Source organism: Scyliorhinus canicula, chromosome 4 (genome assembly GCF_902713615.1).
Source record: "Scyliorhinus canicula chromosome 4, sScyCan1.1, whole genome shotgun sequence".
Taxonomy (NCBI): Eukaryota; Metazoa; Chordata; class Chondrichthyes; order Carcharhiniformes; family Scyliorhinidae; genus Scyliorhinus; species Scyliorhinus canicula.
In genome coordinates this window covers 114,989,628-115,006,715 of record NC_052149.1, presented here as the reverse complement: position 1 = coordinate 115,006,715, position 17,088 = coordinate 114,989,628, and the positions used below count along the sequence as shown (strand labels likewise).

The following is a 17,088-nucleotide window of genomic DNA, read 5'->3' as shown; positions in this document are numbered from 1 at the left end:
TGCCGGCCGGTCTGCGCATGCGCGAGATCACACCGGCCGTTCCGCGCATGCGTGAACACGCGCCATCCCTTCGCCACCGGCTGGAGTGGCGCCAACCTCTCCGGTGTCCACCTAGCCCCCTAGAAAGGTGGGAATTCCTCACCTTGGGGAGGGAGGCGTTGACGCCGGAGTCATTGGCGCCGGTTTTCCCGCCTGCATGGGGACTTAGTCCTCAGAAGGGAGAATCCAGCTGGGGCGTCTCCTCTTCCAGCAGGAGGCCCATAAAAATAATTCTGCACCCCTCCCCTCACCTCTATTTACTACCCCCCCTCTGCCCTGATGAAGCTGCAGTCCTAGCAGTCAAGATCATGAATTCCTGTTTACAGCGTATAATTAAAAAAAATAAATTTAGAGTACCCACTTATTTTATTTCCCAATTAAGGGGCAATTTAGCGTGGCCAATCCACCTAACCTGCACATCTTTGTGTTGTGGGTGTGAAACCCACGCAGACACGGTGAGAATGTATAAACTCCACACGGACAGTGACCCTGGGCCAGGATTCGAACCCGGGTCCGCAGAGCCGCAGTTCCCGTGCTAACCACTGCGCCACGTGCCGCCCACCTACAGCACATAATGATAGTCAGTCGCATGGAACAAGCACAAACTAGGAACTGAGTTTGATGCCAAATGGGGACAGAGATTACAGTGTTACGGTGGGGGCTGCCACTCTGAATGGCATTGGTGGTTGGGAGAAGATTGTTTTCACCAATTTATGTCGAAACAAAACCAAAAGTGCTGGAGGATGGGGATATAAAAGAATGAGCAGAGCGAAGCCTCTTTTGATGAAAAGTCATCAACCTGAGATATTTTTTTTTCCCTCTTCGCAAATGCTGACACATCTGCTGAGTGTGTCCAGCACTTTCAGTTTATATCGTAAAGTCTTGGCAATTCCCCTCATAATTTAATCCTTTAAGCCGATCCCCTTGCACCGGTGCATAACGGGAGAGACCCAAAATGGGCTTTGTGCTGTGTGTCAAGATGGGATCAATGTCTCGATGTTTACGAGAATGAATGGGTGTTGGGCCATCACCCTCATGCCTTGGTGGTGGGATGGGGGTCACACGGACTTTTCGTGATGGGGCACTGCTTTTCAGGCGCAATGTGGCCGTTTGATTGAACCCAAACACCCTGAGGGAATCCCCCCCCATGTCAAACCCGCTCAGAATTATACTTAACTCATTTTTTGGGAGAGTCGTGCCCATCAACTTTGTTTCTCTCTGCACAGACACTGCCAGAGCTGCTAAGTATTTCCAGCATTTTCTGTTTGATATTAGCAGCAGACAGGATTAACACTGATCCTGCAGTTTCACTATCAAAATCAGGAAAAACCATAGTTTTCTGCATTTGAAATTATGCAATGCTGGGTACAAAGCAGCTTTCAGCTTTGACAAGTCATTCGTCCATCTGGGCTTGCACTCAAGACAGCTCTCGAATTGGCAGCCTTCTTTCCTCAACGTTGTTGGTCATCTTTATCTACAGGTTTTAATGTGCTCAAGGGTTTGCTTTCTGGATCATCAGTCATCCATGTTCACTCCTGATTGGCACATCTTTTCTTGCATATCAAATGGGCCATTTTTGGGTTAGCCCTGTTGCCTCACAGCGCCGAGGTCTCAGGTTCGATCCCGGCTCTGGGTCACTGTCCGTGTGGAATTTGTCCATTCTCCCCGTGTTTGTGTGGGGTTCGCCCCCACAACCCAAAGATGTGCAGGGTAGGTGGGTTGGCTAAATTGTCCCTTAATTGGAAAAATGAATTGGGTACTCTAAATTTATTTTTTAAAAAGGGGCTTTTTAAAAATTAATTCATGGATAAAGATGTCAAACCTTCTTCCCTGTACAGCATTGATGAACCAAATGGCTTTTTATGACAACTGACGAAGGTTTCACCATCATAATAGACTTTTAATTCCAATTTTCTACCATTTAAATTTCAAATTGTGGGATTCGAACGCGGACCTCTTGAGCATTATCCCTGATAGTAATCGACTATTTCCTGATACATCTGATAGGTAAAAAGGCTATTTTAATGAAATATTAAGACCCAGTTTTAATAAGGATTTCAGCACTCATTTTTTTTTTTTAAATTTAGATTACCCAATTATTTTTTCCAATTAAGGGGCAATTTAGTGTGGCCAATCCACCTACTCTGCGCATTTTTGGGTTGTGGGGGCGAAACCCACGCAGACACAGGGAGAATGTGCAAACTCCACACAGACAGTGACCCAGGGCCGGGATTCGAACCTGGGACCTCAGCGCCGTGAGGCGGTTGTGCTAACCACTAGGCCACCGTGCTGCCCTTGGATTTCATCACTCATAACCTTAGGTCATCACAAAACACATAGCTTCAACAGAGACACCAAAAGCCTGACATATGCATGAACTAATTAGAGATAAAAACAACATTTTCATGAAGCAAGTTGAAAAAGCTATTGCTCCAATACACCACATTTTCAAAGACAGTTTGACATTAAGAAATGAGCTGTACCAGCAATCAGATCAAAGCCAAGTTAGCACCACAACCATATGAAGGCACCATTGTCCAGAATGTGGATAGAAACAAAATCAGCAGAAAACCAGAACAAACCAGCCAAGATAAAAGCACAAAATCGCATTCCACAACAAACCTAAATATTCAAACATGAAACATTCAGAACATGTGTTGCACATTAAGGGATTGACATTTAACCATCGAATCAAATGTATTTGATTCTAACCCAAACCAATTAGGACAATATAGAGGTGCAGATAGATGGCTCAAGACTGATATGATTTCCTTTCAAATTGATGGTCCGTATGGCCATCTTTATTCCACGATCATCCTATACTTTGATCTAACTATTTGCTATCTCTATTTTTCATATTTTCACTTTTCCACTCTAACTCTTGAAGTAAATGCAAGCTGTTTTGCCGTAGGCAAGAAACCATTTCTGTATTATTTTGAAAGTTAAATTGTGTACAGGTTACTTCTCTTTAAGTCCTTTTGCTAGCCAGTTTTTTTGAGAATAGATTTAAGTTTCTCCTAATTGTAATCAAATAGAGGCAATAAAGATTCTTGTTTGCATCTGAGAAGTTTAACTCAAATTTCTACTGAGTTATAGTGTCGCAAGACTTCACTAATTCCGCATGGTAGATCTCTTCACCCGGCTCTTTCGATTACTAGTCCAGTGACATGACCACTATGCCATAATCTACCCACAGAAGGGATTAGAGATGAAGGTTAGATAGCTGTTAGCTGTTAAGAGGTCACATATTATGTAAGAGCAACAGCATAAAATAAAACTGAAATAAAGACAGAAAATGCTGGGAAAACCCAGCAGATCTGGCAAGATCTGTGGAGAGAAATTGAGTTAATGGATGGGATTCTCCGGCCTCCCAACCGCCTGTTTCTCGGTGGCGGGTGGCGGCGCGCCATTTGCTGGTGGCGGGATCATCTTCTCCCTCCACTTGTCAATGGGAAGTCCCATTGAAGCCAGACCCCAGGCCACCGTGTAATCCATGGGCGATGGGGATGCGCGGCCAGCAGGACCCGAAATTCCTGCCGCCAGTGAACGGCCAGACAATTCTGGCCAACGTTTCAAGTCTGTGTGGCTCTTCTTCAGAAATTATTGCTCTCCACAGAGCATTGTTCATTTCGTCAGCGAAGTTAATGAACTCTTTCATTTAGTCACCTAAAATCTGCCGAGTATCTCGTCTGCCCTTTAAAAGGACATTTGGGGAAATTCCTGCAGCTGGAAGCCATCTAAACTACTAAAATTCTGGAAATTGTGTGCAGCAAAGACAATTTGTACAAAGAGCTATACCCACTAAATTTTATATCATACACTAGATTCCAGGTTTAGCACAACACTGGTCCTAACAGCTGTTGGCTGTATCAACAACTACCTCTGGGAGGACAGTATATTGTTTCTCTTCAATAGATGTTATTTAGTTTATTTATGGATCCATTGTGTTCCAAACCAAAAAGGTAAACACAATTCCTCTGCATTAATAAGATCCATAGTAACAATCTGCTTTCAAGACCAAACAGCCAACATCAATTGCCTCAAGTCAGAGAGATGATCTCCCACACCTCAATAGTCTCTAAGGTGTCCTTTTTTCAAAAAAGGAAGTCAGAGTGAATTCTGTCCCGAGCGTAAGTGAAATTAAAAGATCCAAATAAAGTCAAGCCAAATAATAAGGCTCATCCTATTTGTTTTCAGACTAAAAAGCCAGAGCTTGCAGCCAGAAATCTTTCCACATCCTCGAGGCCGTTAATCTCTTTCAGAGCAGATGAATTGGTTTGTTCACGACAAACTAATTCCATGAACTTGAAATAGGTATTTTGCCTATTATTTATGCATATTTACATATATACCAAAGAGGTCCCTCGAAAGATTCAGCAGCAATCGGACTTATTTTCCGCCCGTAGCTTTTGTTACAAACAGCAGGTAATAAAATGTTGCTAATGCTAAATGTGTTCCGAGTCAAATTAATAGCTTGCCTTTTCTACCAAGACAAGGCACATCTACTCATACATAATACACAACAGCTGCAAAGGACATGAGATGGGGAAATAGAAAAACCCACTGGGAGGCCTGGGGACAGATAAGAAAATGTTAGGCTTTTTTTATTATTACCTGAATAAATTACAGGCAGATTAATACAACTGAGATTAGGGCAGTAAAATGTCCCAGATGGAGAGAAAGACTGAAGACTCTACACATGCACCATTAAAAGAGGGCTCCTATTACTCACTATGGTTGCAACCTAAATACCTGAGCCTTACGTAAAGCCAAAGAAAACCTGTGAGAGTTACTCACAATGTTTTCAGCCCGCTAATTAATCAACCGTGGCTTCAGCTTCAAAAAGTGCTGTAAGGAGCACGGGACATCTTGAGGTAGGGAAAGGTAATATATAAATGTAAGCTTTTTTCTCTCTCTGTAATGCAAAAGAAAAGCAGAGTGAACATTTGCAATGGTGTGCGCCACATTGCATTGAGAGCAAATGCAACCTCGAACAGCACAACTGATGGAGCTGATGGAACTTTGGAACAATTTCTCGCTATATTCGGCGATTATGTGAAGATCGTTTCATGCACATCAAGCTGCTCTGTGAACTCGGTGGGGCTGCTGGTGTCAGCACAAGTAGTGAGAAATTACGGCTTGCGATTGACTCTTCTTCGGTGCGCATATGAGCAGAAGATCCCATGTTAGTTCAGTTAGTTTCAGCTTCCAGGGAGAGAAAATGTAACAGCTTTCACATGAGAATATTCCGATTTCCATAACTGGTACTGTGCTTATAATCACAGTGTCATTGAGTCCAGGATCATTTACCTGAACCCCACTGGGACCTGATAAATAAAGCTCATAGGTCCTGGTAATACACTTATAAATCAAAACAAAAGATAGCCTATTGACTTTTACTCTCTTGATATATAAAATATCAATTCCTAATCGCTGTGAGTAATTCTTATCTCTCTGAATTAAACAAGAAACCCACCGCACAGTGGGAAACTTAATAACTTGTAACTGCATACACGGCACACTGAGTAATGCTTGGCAGGGCATTGGAAGAGGTAAGCACATACCAAAAGCTGAGCTGGCCGAGAGCCCAGAGAAACCAGAATCCAATGAATCATGCACCTTCTCAGTCTACTGTTTTCAACTTCAGCAAATGCAACAGAGACCACAGTGCCAGAATGGGGTTCCTGAGCCTCAACGGGCAATGCCAACCACCATGCACTACTCATGACCTCAAGAGATGTGAGATTGCCAAAGTAATGTTCACCAATCTCAAATTGAAAATGACCAATTGAGCTGGTGTCTACAGCTTTTTGTAGGCGGATCATCCTTTGTGTGAAAAAGAACTCTGAACCTCTCTCCATCATGGCTTTGTTCTGATTCTAATCTTATGTCCCTTTGTCCTAGAATCCCTCACCAGCAGAATTGATGCTCTGTCGTGCCCCTATGAATTTCTTACAAACTCCTAAATGCTCCCGTCCAATCACCTCTCAACACTTTTACTTCAGAGTATAAGTACCCAGTTTGAGTCATCTCAAAATCTAGCCCTTGAAATCCAGCCCTTGAAATCCAAGTGACATGCTGATGAATCTACACTGCATTCCTTCCATGGAATAAATATCCTTTCTGAGGTGCAACACCCAACAGAATGTCCAGATGAGGTGTAACCAGAGTTTTATATAGCTACTGTAAAACTTCCTCCCCTTTACGTTTTTACCTCATTAGTTATAAAGTTTAGCATATTATCCTTTTTGGGTTTTTTTGGAGCCGACAGCTACATTTTAGTGATTTCCATAATTCGCAAATGTCTTTGGACGCCAAACTTTTCATCAATAAATAATATTCAGACTTTTGTGTTTCAGACTTCACACCCATCTAAACCCATTGGCTTAATCTATTAATGTCTCTTTGTAATTTTATACTTTAATTACACTACCTGTTATGCCACCAGTCTTTGCATCAACAAACTTTGATATATGGTAGTCTGCTTATCTATCTGCTTATCGCTAATATGTTATCCAAGTAAAGTCTTCAAAATAAACTGAAATAATAATAATCATCTTTATTAGTGTCACAAGTAGGCTTACATTAACACTGCAATTAAATTACTGTGAAAATCTCCTCGTCGCCACAATACAGCGCTTGTTCGGGTACACTGAGGGAGAATTCAAAATGTCCAATTCACCCAACAGCTCATCTTTCGGGACTTGTGGGAAGAAACCGGAGCACCCGGAGGAAACCCATGCAGACAATGGGAGAACGTGCAGACTCGGCACAGAAAGTGACCCAAGCGGGAATCGAACCTGGGGCCCTGGCGCTGTATGCTGTATAAGGATAGAGTGAATGCCCTTTGTTTGCAGAATGAACAAACATTCCCTTAAAACCCTGCAAAAGCAGAAATGAAACAGATAAACTTCATACCAGATTATTATTTCAATTAAGAACAACCGGAATCAGTTGCAGATGATCATAGAAGGGATAGCATTAATCTTTCAAAGGCTGTGATAGTTGAATGCATGCTGTTGTGGTTAAGAGCAGCAGATGCTCATTGAGAAAATGTTAAAATATATATATATGAAATAGTTTAGGTCCAGGCAGCAAACGGTTGAGGAGGACGTTGAATCCGACTATCTACATCTACAGTAGCTACAGTTACTGCTGGATGGCCTTAGAGAGAGGGCACGTAGTGTCCACCGATATACTTCAGGCTTTTGTGGCTGGTGGGCGTCATGGAGCTGGGGTGCATAATTACCGTGGGTAATGACATTTTGATTTAATTAGTTAATTTTCAATTTTCCTTTTGATGTTTTGTTTTAGGTCCAATGCCCAACCAGGGGCTGTCATCCCCCCTCACTAGGTTATTTTATTGATTCATATTAATTAAAAAGAGTACCAGGACCACTTCTTGCCTGTTTCGGGGGAAAGCTATGTGGAAAGGAAAATATGCTCTGCACTTATATTACACTCAGTTTTGTAAAAGAAATTATGTTGAAAAAGCTACAGCTTTTCCTTTACCAGATGCCTGCTCTGCAGATAGTGTATATACTTCTTACAAAGATAGGGGTAAATATTTGGAATCATCTATGAAATAAGGTAGTGGAGATGAAAACTCCCATTTTTTCAAAATAAAATTGGATGCCATAATACAAGGAGTAAAGTTCTAGAGTAATGACCACTGCTTTAATGTTCTGCTTAAGGATTCCATTAAACTTTACAAATAACACTTGCTCCACTGAATAGACACAACTTGCATCGATACACAGCAACCAACCTTCATTCTTCTGAATAAAAAAATACTGAATTAATGCACAAACCCATGCAGAAACTCCATTAGTGCACAGACTAATCACTTCCTGCGAAGTAAACACGCGTTCAATTGGTAAACTGATTCACCCTCCGAAATATCTGTGCTCCAACACTGGCCTCAGGAACAGTCCTATTTTTGAACCCTCCACCATTGGTAACCATGCCTTCAGCTGTCTAGGTTTCAAATTATAGATGCCCCTCCCTAAACCTCTCCACTTTCCGACGTCTGTTTCCTCTAAGATGTTACCACTTCATCGAATATCTTGTTATGTGGCAAACACCCGTTAAGTGCCTTGGCACATTTTGCTGCACTAATGTTGTTGATATTAATATGTATCTCTTTGACGATGCTTGGAATGCCTGAATACAAGTGATTCTTTTTATCTGAATAGTTGTCCAACAGCTGGTTATTGGTGGAGACTAAAGCTTAAGTAAGAATGACCCTATAACAAACAGAGGGCCACTCCAGAATTCAATCTTCAAGTTTATAGGCTATCGATAAATATAAATGCTTCAGTTTAGTGAAAAGAGTGAGCACAGCACCCTATTCACCAGAATGACAGTAGAGCTACAGGATTAAATTATGAAAACAGGTTGCATGGATGACATATTGTCAGCTAAAGTAGATTAAGGGGTGGCCTCACTGAGGCATTTAAGAGGGATTAGAGTATTTGATAAAGTAGATTCATATTCTTTCCTGTGATATGGATGTCCAGAACAAATGGGTACAAGGGCAAGGAGGTTATGCTGAATTTATGCAAGACACTAGTTAGACGTCAGCTGGAGTATTGTGTACAGTTCTGGGCGTCACACTATCGGAAGGATGTGAACTCATTCAAGAGAGTGCAGACAAGGTTTATAAGATTGGTTCCAGGGATGAGAAACTTAAGTTTTGAGGATAGGTTGGGACTGTTACCCTTGGAGAGAAGAAGGCTAATAAGAGATTTGATGGAGATGTTCAAAATCATTTGGGGGCTGGACAGGGTAGATAGGGAGAAGTTATCCCACTCATAAAAGGATCAAGAATGAGAGGGCACAGATTTAAAATGATTTGCAAAAGAAGAAATTGTGATATGAGAAAATATTTATTCACACAGCGAGTGGTTCGAGTCTGGAATGCACTGCCTGGAAGTTGGTGGAAGCAGGTTCAAAGAGACATTCAAGAGAGCATTAGATGATTACTTGAATAGAAACATTATGCAGAGGTATGGAGAAAGGCAGGGAAATTACACTAAGCTATGATGTTCATTTGGAGAGTTGGTGCAGACATGATGGTCTCCTTCTGCACCCTAACAACTCTGTGATTCTGTGAAATCTTATAAAATCACCTGTGATGTCAGGAAGCATTACTTCACAGAAAGAGTAGCGGAAATCTGAAACTCTTGCTACTAAAAGAAAGCTGTTGAGGCAGTGGGTTCATTTAACATTCCGAGGGGCAGCACGGTGGCGCAGTGGTTAGCATTGCTGCCTCACAGCACCGAGGTCCCAGGTTCGATAGCGGCTCTGGGTCACTGTCCATGTGGAGTTTGCATATTCTCCACGTGTTTGCGTGCAGAGTAGGTGGATTGGCCACGCTAAATTGCCCCTTAATTGGAACAAAAATTAATTGGGTACTCAAAATTTTTTTTTTTTTAATTAACATTTCAAACCTAAGTTGGATAGATTTTTGTTAGGTAAGGGTTTTAAAGGTCCTCAGTGGTTAAATAATGATACAGGAAGGTGGCACAGTGGTTAGCACTGGGACTATGTGCACATTAGGTGGATTGGCCACGCTAAATTACTCCTTAATTGGAAAAAAATTGATTTCTCTAAATGTTTTTTTAAATAACGATACAGAATAGCCATGTTCTTATTGATCGCCGAAACAGGCTTGAGATGCCGACTATAGCCAATTCCTGATCTTATGTTCCTTAAAGATATGTCCCCCAAATCTCTGTTACGTTTGTGCCTTGAATGAGCTATGCTTTCAGTTGGTATGCAAACTCCTCAATTGAATTCACTTCAAATTAGAATGGAATGGTATCACACCTGAATGACCAATACTAAATAAACTTATGTACTGAGCATAAAATTGGACTTTAAAGCCTACTAAATAACAAGCTAATGTTCCACTGCAGTCACATTGGTCTATTGTGCAGGTTTGCTCATTCAATCTGTGGCTTAGTGGTATTAATTTGGACAGGGTTGACAAACAAATGAAGCAAACTGAGAAAAGAACATGGCTTGGAAGCAAATATGTGTTGCTTTTAATGTCACTAAAAGTCCTAAGGTTGTTGATGGTCCATCAAGACAAAAATGGCCAAATTCATCACCTGGGGGGTTTGGTAAGGTTCCAATGGATATGTAGGTGATTTCCAAGGTCGATCAATGCCTGAAGGGTTCTGTTGCAAGTAGGACAGCAGACCACAGATGAATGAGTTTACGTGAATTGCTAGCTTAGGATTTCCTTTCCTTAAGGTGAAAACAAAGTGCGAGAGCCACTTACATTTGATGATGCCATTGAGATGTCAGTTTGTGCTATTGGCTTTTAGCTCTATATTCCTGTATCGACTACATATTCCTGTCCACGTTAATGACAAATGCATTTTGAAGGGACATAGTGGTAAGGTCACTAGACTAGTAATCCCGAGGCTCAGGATAATGGAGACATTGGTTCAAACGCCCACCTTGGCAACTGGTGGAAGTTAGATGCAAAGAATTAATAAATTCAATTAATTAATAAACCTGGAATTGAAAGCTAGTCTCAGTTTTGGTGACCATGAAACAATTATATTGTTAAAAAATAAACTATCTGATTCACTCGTGCCATTCAGGGGACAGAATCTGCTGTCCTCATCTGATCTAGCCTATGTTTGACTTCAGACTTTTGCAATGTATGTGCAAGCCACTCAGATTTGACAATTAGGGACGGGCAACAAATCTTGGCTTTGCCAATGATGTGTGCATCCCACAAAAGAAAGAAAATGAAACAAATCGATTAGCATCTCCAACCTCCCTTAAATCTATGCAATTCCTGCCGTTTATTTTCACAATTGCAGTTTCACCTCATTTCAGCAGACCACTCAGTATAAGCAAAGCATCAAATCACATTTCATGAGGAAAGGCCTCAGTTGCCTCATTGCCTCAAATAGATGAAATATTGATTGATTTAAGACCTGATTGTCTTTAAGTGAAGCACAACAAACCACAAAGCAAAAAGTACAGATTCAGCCTGACCTGTGAGGTAATCTGGGTCTGGTATGGGTTCCGACAGCTCTTCCTGACACTGGATTTCATTGGGCAGAATTGATATAACCATTCCGTCTGGCAACTGCTGTGGGATACCAGTCACAAAGTTTTTCTGCCTACAGGAGAGAGAGAAGAAGAAATCAGTCTATGATGGAAATAGTTTGTTGTATATTAAAGCTGGAGAGTTGGAAAACATTGATAAATGCTAGAAATTATAATTGACAATGACACTGCTCTTCATTTTTGTTTACAACATTCGAACTTTAAAATCATCCATATTTACTGGATCTGGACGGTTTTATTTGGCCATTTCAGAGGGTAGAGGGAATTATGGATCAGCAAAATCATTTGGTCCTTCCTAACTGATCCACAACTACCCTCGAAGGCCCCTGTCATGGCTTCCAGCTGTTTCTGAAAGTCCTCTGTACTTTTTAAACATGGCACACCAAACCCACACAGTTGAGTGTCAGCTTACAATTTGCCCAGCCACACTTCAGACCACGTTTTCTTGTCGGAGGCTACTCATACGCTAAACTTACAGAATTACTTTCTGGACGATCACTGAATTGATTCAGTGCATCAGCGTTCTTGCCAGCCAGCATAAAGTTTTGTGCCATGATTCACTAGGGTGGCATAGCAACCTCTCGGCCAATCGTGATTTTCGTTTCCAATTTTCAGATTATTACCTCTTCAAATTATTGAACTTGCCCTATCAGGTTAAGCCACTGAGGAGCAGCTGATTTGGGAAAGGAACACAACCTCCTGAATGCCCATTTCCTAAATGGGCTCTTCTACTGGGTTCAACGGAATCCAAAGAATGCAGGGGTAAACTTGCCAAAGCTTTCTCTTAATCCAGGATGTATAAGTTAGATTGGCTTTAAGTTATTCCAGCGTGTTACCCTGTATTACTTGACACATAAGTCCACTATATATAACTGTCAGTTTATGTGTGAGGAGCTTCTTGTCATCAGGCCTAAATCTATATTTCATTCTTTTAAAGCCTGTGCCTCATTATAAAACTGTGACTAATCAACTGGAAGTAAATTTACCTTCTTTGCAATATTTACTGTTCTAAGTAATTGAATATGGGTTTCTCACCAGAGATCCAAAGTTGCTCACCCTGCTACATAATAATAATAATAATAATAATAATAATTGCTTATTGTCACAAGTAGGCTTCAATGAAGTTACTGCGAAAAGCCCCTAGTCACCACATTCTGGCGCCTGTTCGGAGAGGCTGGTACATATGAAAATCTCCAAGTAACTGCTGCCCACCTATGAAGGATTCAAACCAGTGTTTCTAATTGTCCTCAATCCAAATGACCTCCTTTGGATTGTCTTCTCCATGTTTCCATGGAGTCTCACCAGGTCTATCCTTGTCTTTAGCATCTCCAAATACAAGTATCACCGAATGTTTGCATGGTCAGCCTCATATCCTTTGGCTTCTGAACACTGCAGCTCATCCAAAACTGTGCTGTCTGCATCCTCACCCACAATAAGGTCCATTCGCCCATCAGAACTATCAGGAAATTAATTGAAGTGTTTGCTCAATCCCACATCCTGCTTTAAGGCAGATTTGTGGTTAAACAAAAAGTGGCAGGTAGAGAGGGGTTGGGGTCCAGGACAAAGTGCTCCAGCTAGCACAAATCTGCACTGAGTACTCTGGCAGTGGAATCAGCCATATAGTAAGCACGTTCTTTTATTAAATCGATCCTCAGAGGAACCCGGAATAATCAGCTTGGTACACAGCACTGGAATTAGACATTTAACTTATCAAAAAGAATATCTGTGTTAGATAACTGCTAAGAAACCAACTGAGGTTTGAAATAATCACTGATTTAAAAACCAGACATGAGATGACGTTGTCATTTCTCAGGATTATCATAAAATGCCTGCAGTGCAGAAGGAGGCTATTCAGCCCATCGAGTCTGCATCGACCCTCTGAAAGAGCCCCCTACCTAGGCCCACTGTCCTGCCCTATCCCGTAACCCCACGTAACCTTTGGACACTGTGGGGCAATTTGGCATGGCCAATTTCCCTTAACTGTGCATCTTTGGACTGTGGGTCTAAACTGGAGCACTCGGAGGAAACCCACCCAGGCACGGGGAGAATGTACAAACTCCACACAGAATTGAAACTGTGTCTCTGGCGCTGTGAAGTAGCAGTGCGAACCACTGTGCCATCATGCCAGCCCGTTATAACACTGTGACTAATCAACTTTTAAAGTAGATTTACGTTTTCTGCAATATTTACTGTTCTAAATAATTGGATGAAGGTTTCTCCCCAGTATATTGCAATCCAAATGACCTCCTTTGGGTTGTTTCCTCGACTTGAATGTTTCTCATCAGATATATCCTTGTCTTTAGCATTTCCAGGTGCGAGTATCACAAAGTTATCCTGGTCAGCCTCATATCCTTTAGATTACATTGCAGTGGCAGGCAGCCACTGCCGAGGTTCTGCATCTTCAACTGGTGGAAGCAACATTCAGCCGGGTGAATAATAGCAATGCATTCACACATTTTAGGACCAGTTGAGTTGCTCACCCTGCTACATAATAATAATAATAATGATAATAATAATCACTTATTGTCACAAGTAGGGTTCAATGAAGTTACTGTGAAAAGCCCCTAATCGCCACATTCAGGCGCCTGTTTGTGGAGGTCAGTACTTGTGAGAATCTCTAAGCACCTGCTGCCCACCTAAGAAGAATTTAAACCAGTGTTTCTAATTGTCATCAAGCCCACATATCCATCCTTGGCCAACTGCAGTGCTCCAGTGAAGCCCACCACAAGCTAGAGGAGCAGTTTCTCATCTTCTGATTAGGCACGTTACAGCCTTCAAGACTCAACATTGAGTTCAACAACTTTAAGGGGCTGGTTTAGCACAGTGGGCTAAACAACTAGCTTACAATGCAGAACAAAGCCAGCAGTGCAGGTTCAATTCCTGTACCAGCCTCCCTGAACAGGCACTGGAATGTGGCAACTAGGGTCTTTTCACAGTAAATTCATTGAAGCCTACTTGTGACAATAAACGATTATTATTATTATTAGTTAGACTGCGTCCTTTCTCCTTCACCTTACTAACATCCGCACAGTAGCATAGTGGTTAGCACAATTGCTTCACAGCTCCAGGGTCCCAGGTTCGATTCCCGGCTTGGGTCACTGTTTGTGCAGAGTCTGCATGTTCTCCCCATGCTTGCGTGGGTTTCCTCCGGGTGCTCCGGTTTCCTCCCACAGTCCAAAGATGCGCATGTTAGGTGGACTGGCCATGCTAAATTGCCCGGAGTGTCCAAAATTGCCCTTAGTATTGTATGGGATTACTGGGTTATGTGGATAGGGTGGACGTGTGGGCTTGGATTGGGTGCTCTTTCCAAGAGCCTGTGCAGACACGATGGGTTGAATGGCTCCTTCTGCACTGTAAATTCTATGATTCTATGATACTGTCTTGTTTAATATCCCATTAGTTTTGTGTCTTAATGCAAACCCTCCCAACTAACCCTGCAAGCCACCCAAACACCAGTCCATCTGTCTCTTCTTAAGTTTGCTACATTTTTGGTGCACTCTCTCCCAGCTACAGTATAATATTCAACACATTTTCCCTCTCTTTAGTTCTGAAGAAGAGTCGAATGGACTCAAAACGTTAACTCCGTTTTCTCTCCCCACAGACATTGCCAGACCTACTGAGTTTTTCCAACATTCTCTGCAGTGTTTTTAATTCTCTGACGACAAAACTAACTGATGACTATCTGCGTTGGGACACCTTCGTTCTGGCTAAGTGGATTCATATGGTGGGAGCTCAGATCTCAACCCAGTGATGTATTTTTAGTGACACAATACTTTCAGTAAGCACCCTGCAAGCTTTTAAGGGTTCATGGTTCCTTAGCCACCATTGCTAGAACCTCATTCGGATTATTTCAACACAGCTCCAGATAGCACTGAAAATTGGTGCTTAAACAGGTAACCGTCTTTGAATTAGAACAAAAAATTAGGAAACGTTGTAGCCACCTGGGGTGACCACTGCCCAAACACAAAATGGAAGATTGCAAGGAATGCAGGGAAAATGGACATGTTGTAAAAGGCAAGCAGCTTGCAGAGCGCTTGTATATTTGGACTGCTGCAGAAACCAGTTTGGCTGTTGCTGAAACCAGACAACGCTATGAAAAGAAACAGTTAGCATATTAATGAGGTGATACTGGGCGATCCCCAGGCACAAAAGAAACAAGTTAACACTAATCGATACATTAAATGGAAGGCGCCAAAGAAGCCCAAAACAATGAGTCCCAAGAACCGCCCCAGTGATCGAGATACTGTCCCGTTATTGGGGAATTCAAATCAATCGAGAGTATAGAGGGTCCGCCCAGGTGGGCGCAAGACCCTGAGAGGAGTATAAAACAGAGACCCCGACCCCGGCTCTCTCTCTCTCTGTCAGCCTCTCCTTGACCAGCTAGCCCTCCCAGCAGAACACCGTTGCAGCAGAAGAACCTTGTGCAGGAGAGGTCTGGACAGAAGCCGCCAGCAAGTAAGTCACAAAGCACGCTACGGAAATAGACACTCCTGACCCCTTTAGACCATAACTACTGGAAGCCTGCGGACCCAGGACAAGCTAGAGGCCGTTGTTCCCTGATCCGGCAGTCCCCTTATCCAGATAAGTATTTGGCCTATTAGTGGTAGGATTAGCCTAATCTTATAGTTTTTATATGCATGATTAGTAGATTACTGTAATATAATAAACGTGTCTTGTTTGAACTTACTAATTGGTGTATGGTTTTATTGCTTTGAACTTGACCTTGAAACTTGTGGCGGTATCTTAACGATACCTGGCGGCTCCAAAGCTAAGTAACAAAACAGAACCAAATTGAGTGTTAAGCACACTCACCCAGAACGAGCAACAACGTCACTGCAGGTGGACTGAAAGTATTGACTCCATACTTGGACAAACAGCAACCCTACAGGTTGTTTATTGGGAGACTCTTAGGAACGTGGCATTGATTTCCATATATCAAATTTCCAGCTGGCCAAGCTAAACCCCCAACCATTGATTACTTATGTGGTAACAATGATATTACACACACAATATTGCTTCACCCCATTATAACATTATAACATTGAACTATTTAGAGATTCTCCATGTTTATGGTTGTTTTTATTGTGCAGAATATCTTAGTGTGGAAAAGTACCTCAACAATAGGAATAAATATGAGACGGTGTATCTTTGTGCTCCCACAGGCTTTCTCTGCCACAGTTCAGCAGATCTGTGTTCACTACCAGTTAAAATGCATGGCTTGTTCCTATTTTCCGATCCATTTTCAAAAGGTGGTGCTGCAAATCAACTGTGTGAATAAGTGTGGCAGCCGGGGATTAATGTACCGATCCTGAATATAAATCTTCCAAATGTTATTTTTCTGAATCGGTCATTCACATTTAAAAATCAGTGCAAGCAGCTGCAAGTTCCTACTCAGTCTGCAGATGTAAATGCAAAAAGTAAGTCGCCAATAGTATTCTGTTCTTGGAGTTCTCCATTCCAGCCATACATTGAGGTCAAAGCTCCTTTTAAACGCTATAAATCAGGGGCTATAAATCAGGCGCTATAAATTAGGGGCTGGTTTAGCACAGTGGGCTACACAGCTAGTTTGTAATGCAGAACAAATGCCAGCAGCGCGGGTTCAATCCCTGTACCGGCCTCCCCGAACAGTCGCCGGAATGTGGCGACTTTTCACAGTAGGGCCTTTTCACAGTAACGTCATTGAAGCCTACTTGTGACAACAAGCGATTATTATTATTATCAGGAAGTAGGAAAATAGCAAGTAAGGCAAATTAAATTGAAGGAAGTTAGAATGTTCAAATGGTGAGATCACCAGGAGAGGTCTCTTACGTCAAGAGCGCAGAATTGTTTGAGTTGAGAGCCAAAGCTATGAATTGTGCCCCAGCAAATGTGTTTATTTATTAACAAGGAAGCAGTCAATGCAGGTTCTCTTGAGTCAAAGAAAGAGTAGCTTTCTTAGTTGCTAAACACATACAC

The 17,088-nt window shown here is 42.0% G+C and overlaps 1 protein-coding gene across 1 annotated transcript in view; it reads right to left on the bottom strand.

The window, feature by feature from the left end:
* Positions 1-17,088, bottom strand: part of LOC119964903 (astrotactin-1-like) — a 3,158,558-nt gene that overhangs the window by 707,662 nt on the left and 2,433,808 nt on the right. Inside the window, 1 exon segment of the mRNA XM_038795000.1 lies at positions 11,059-11,186. Within this exon segment, the coding sequence (XP_038650928.1) occupies positions 11,059-11,186 (128 nt within the window).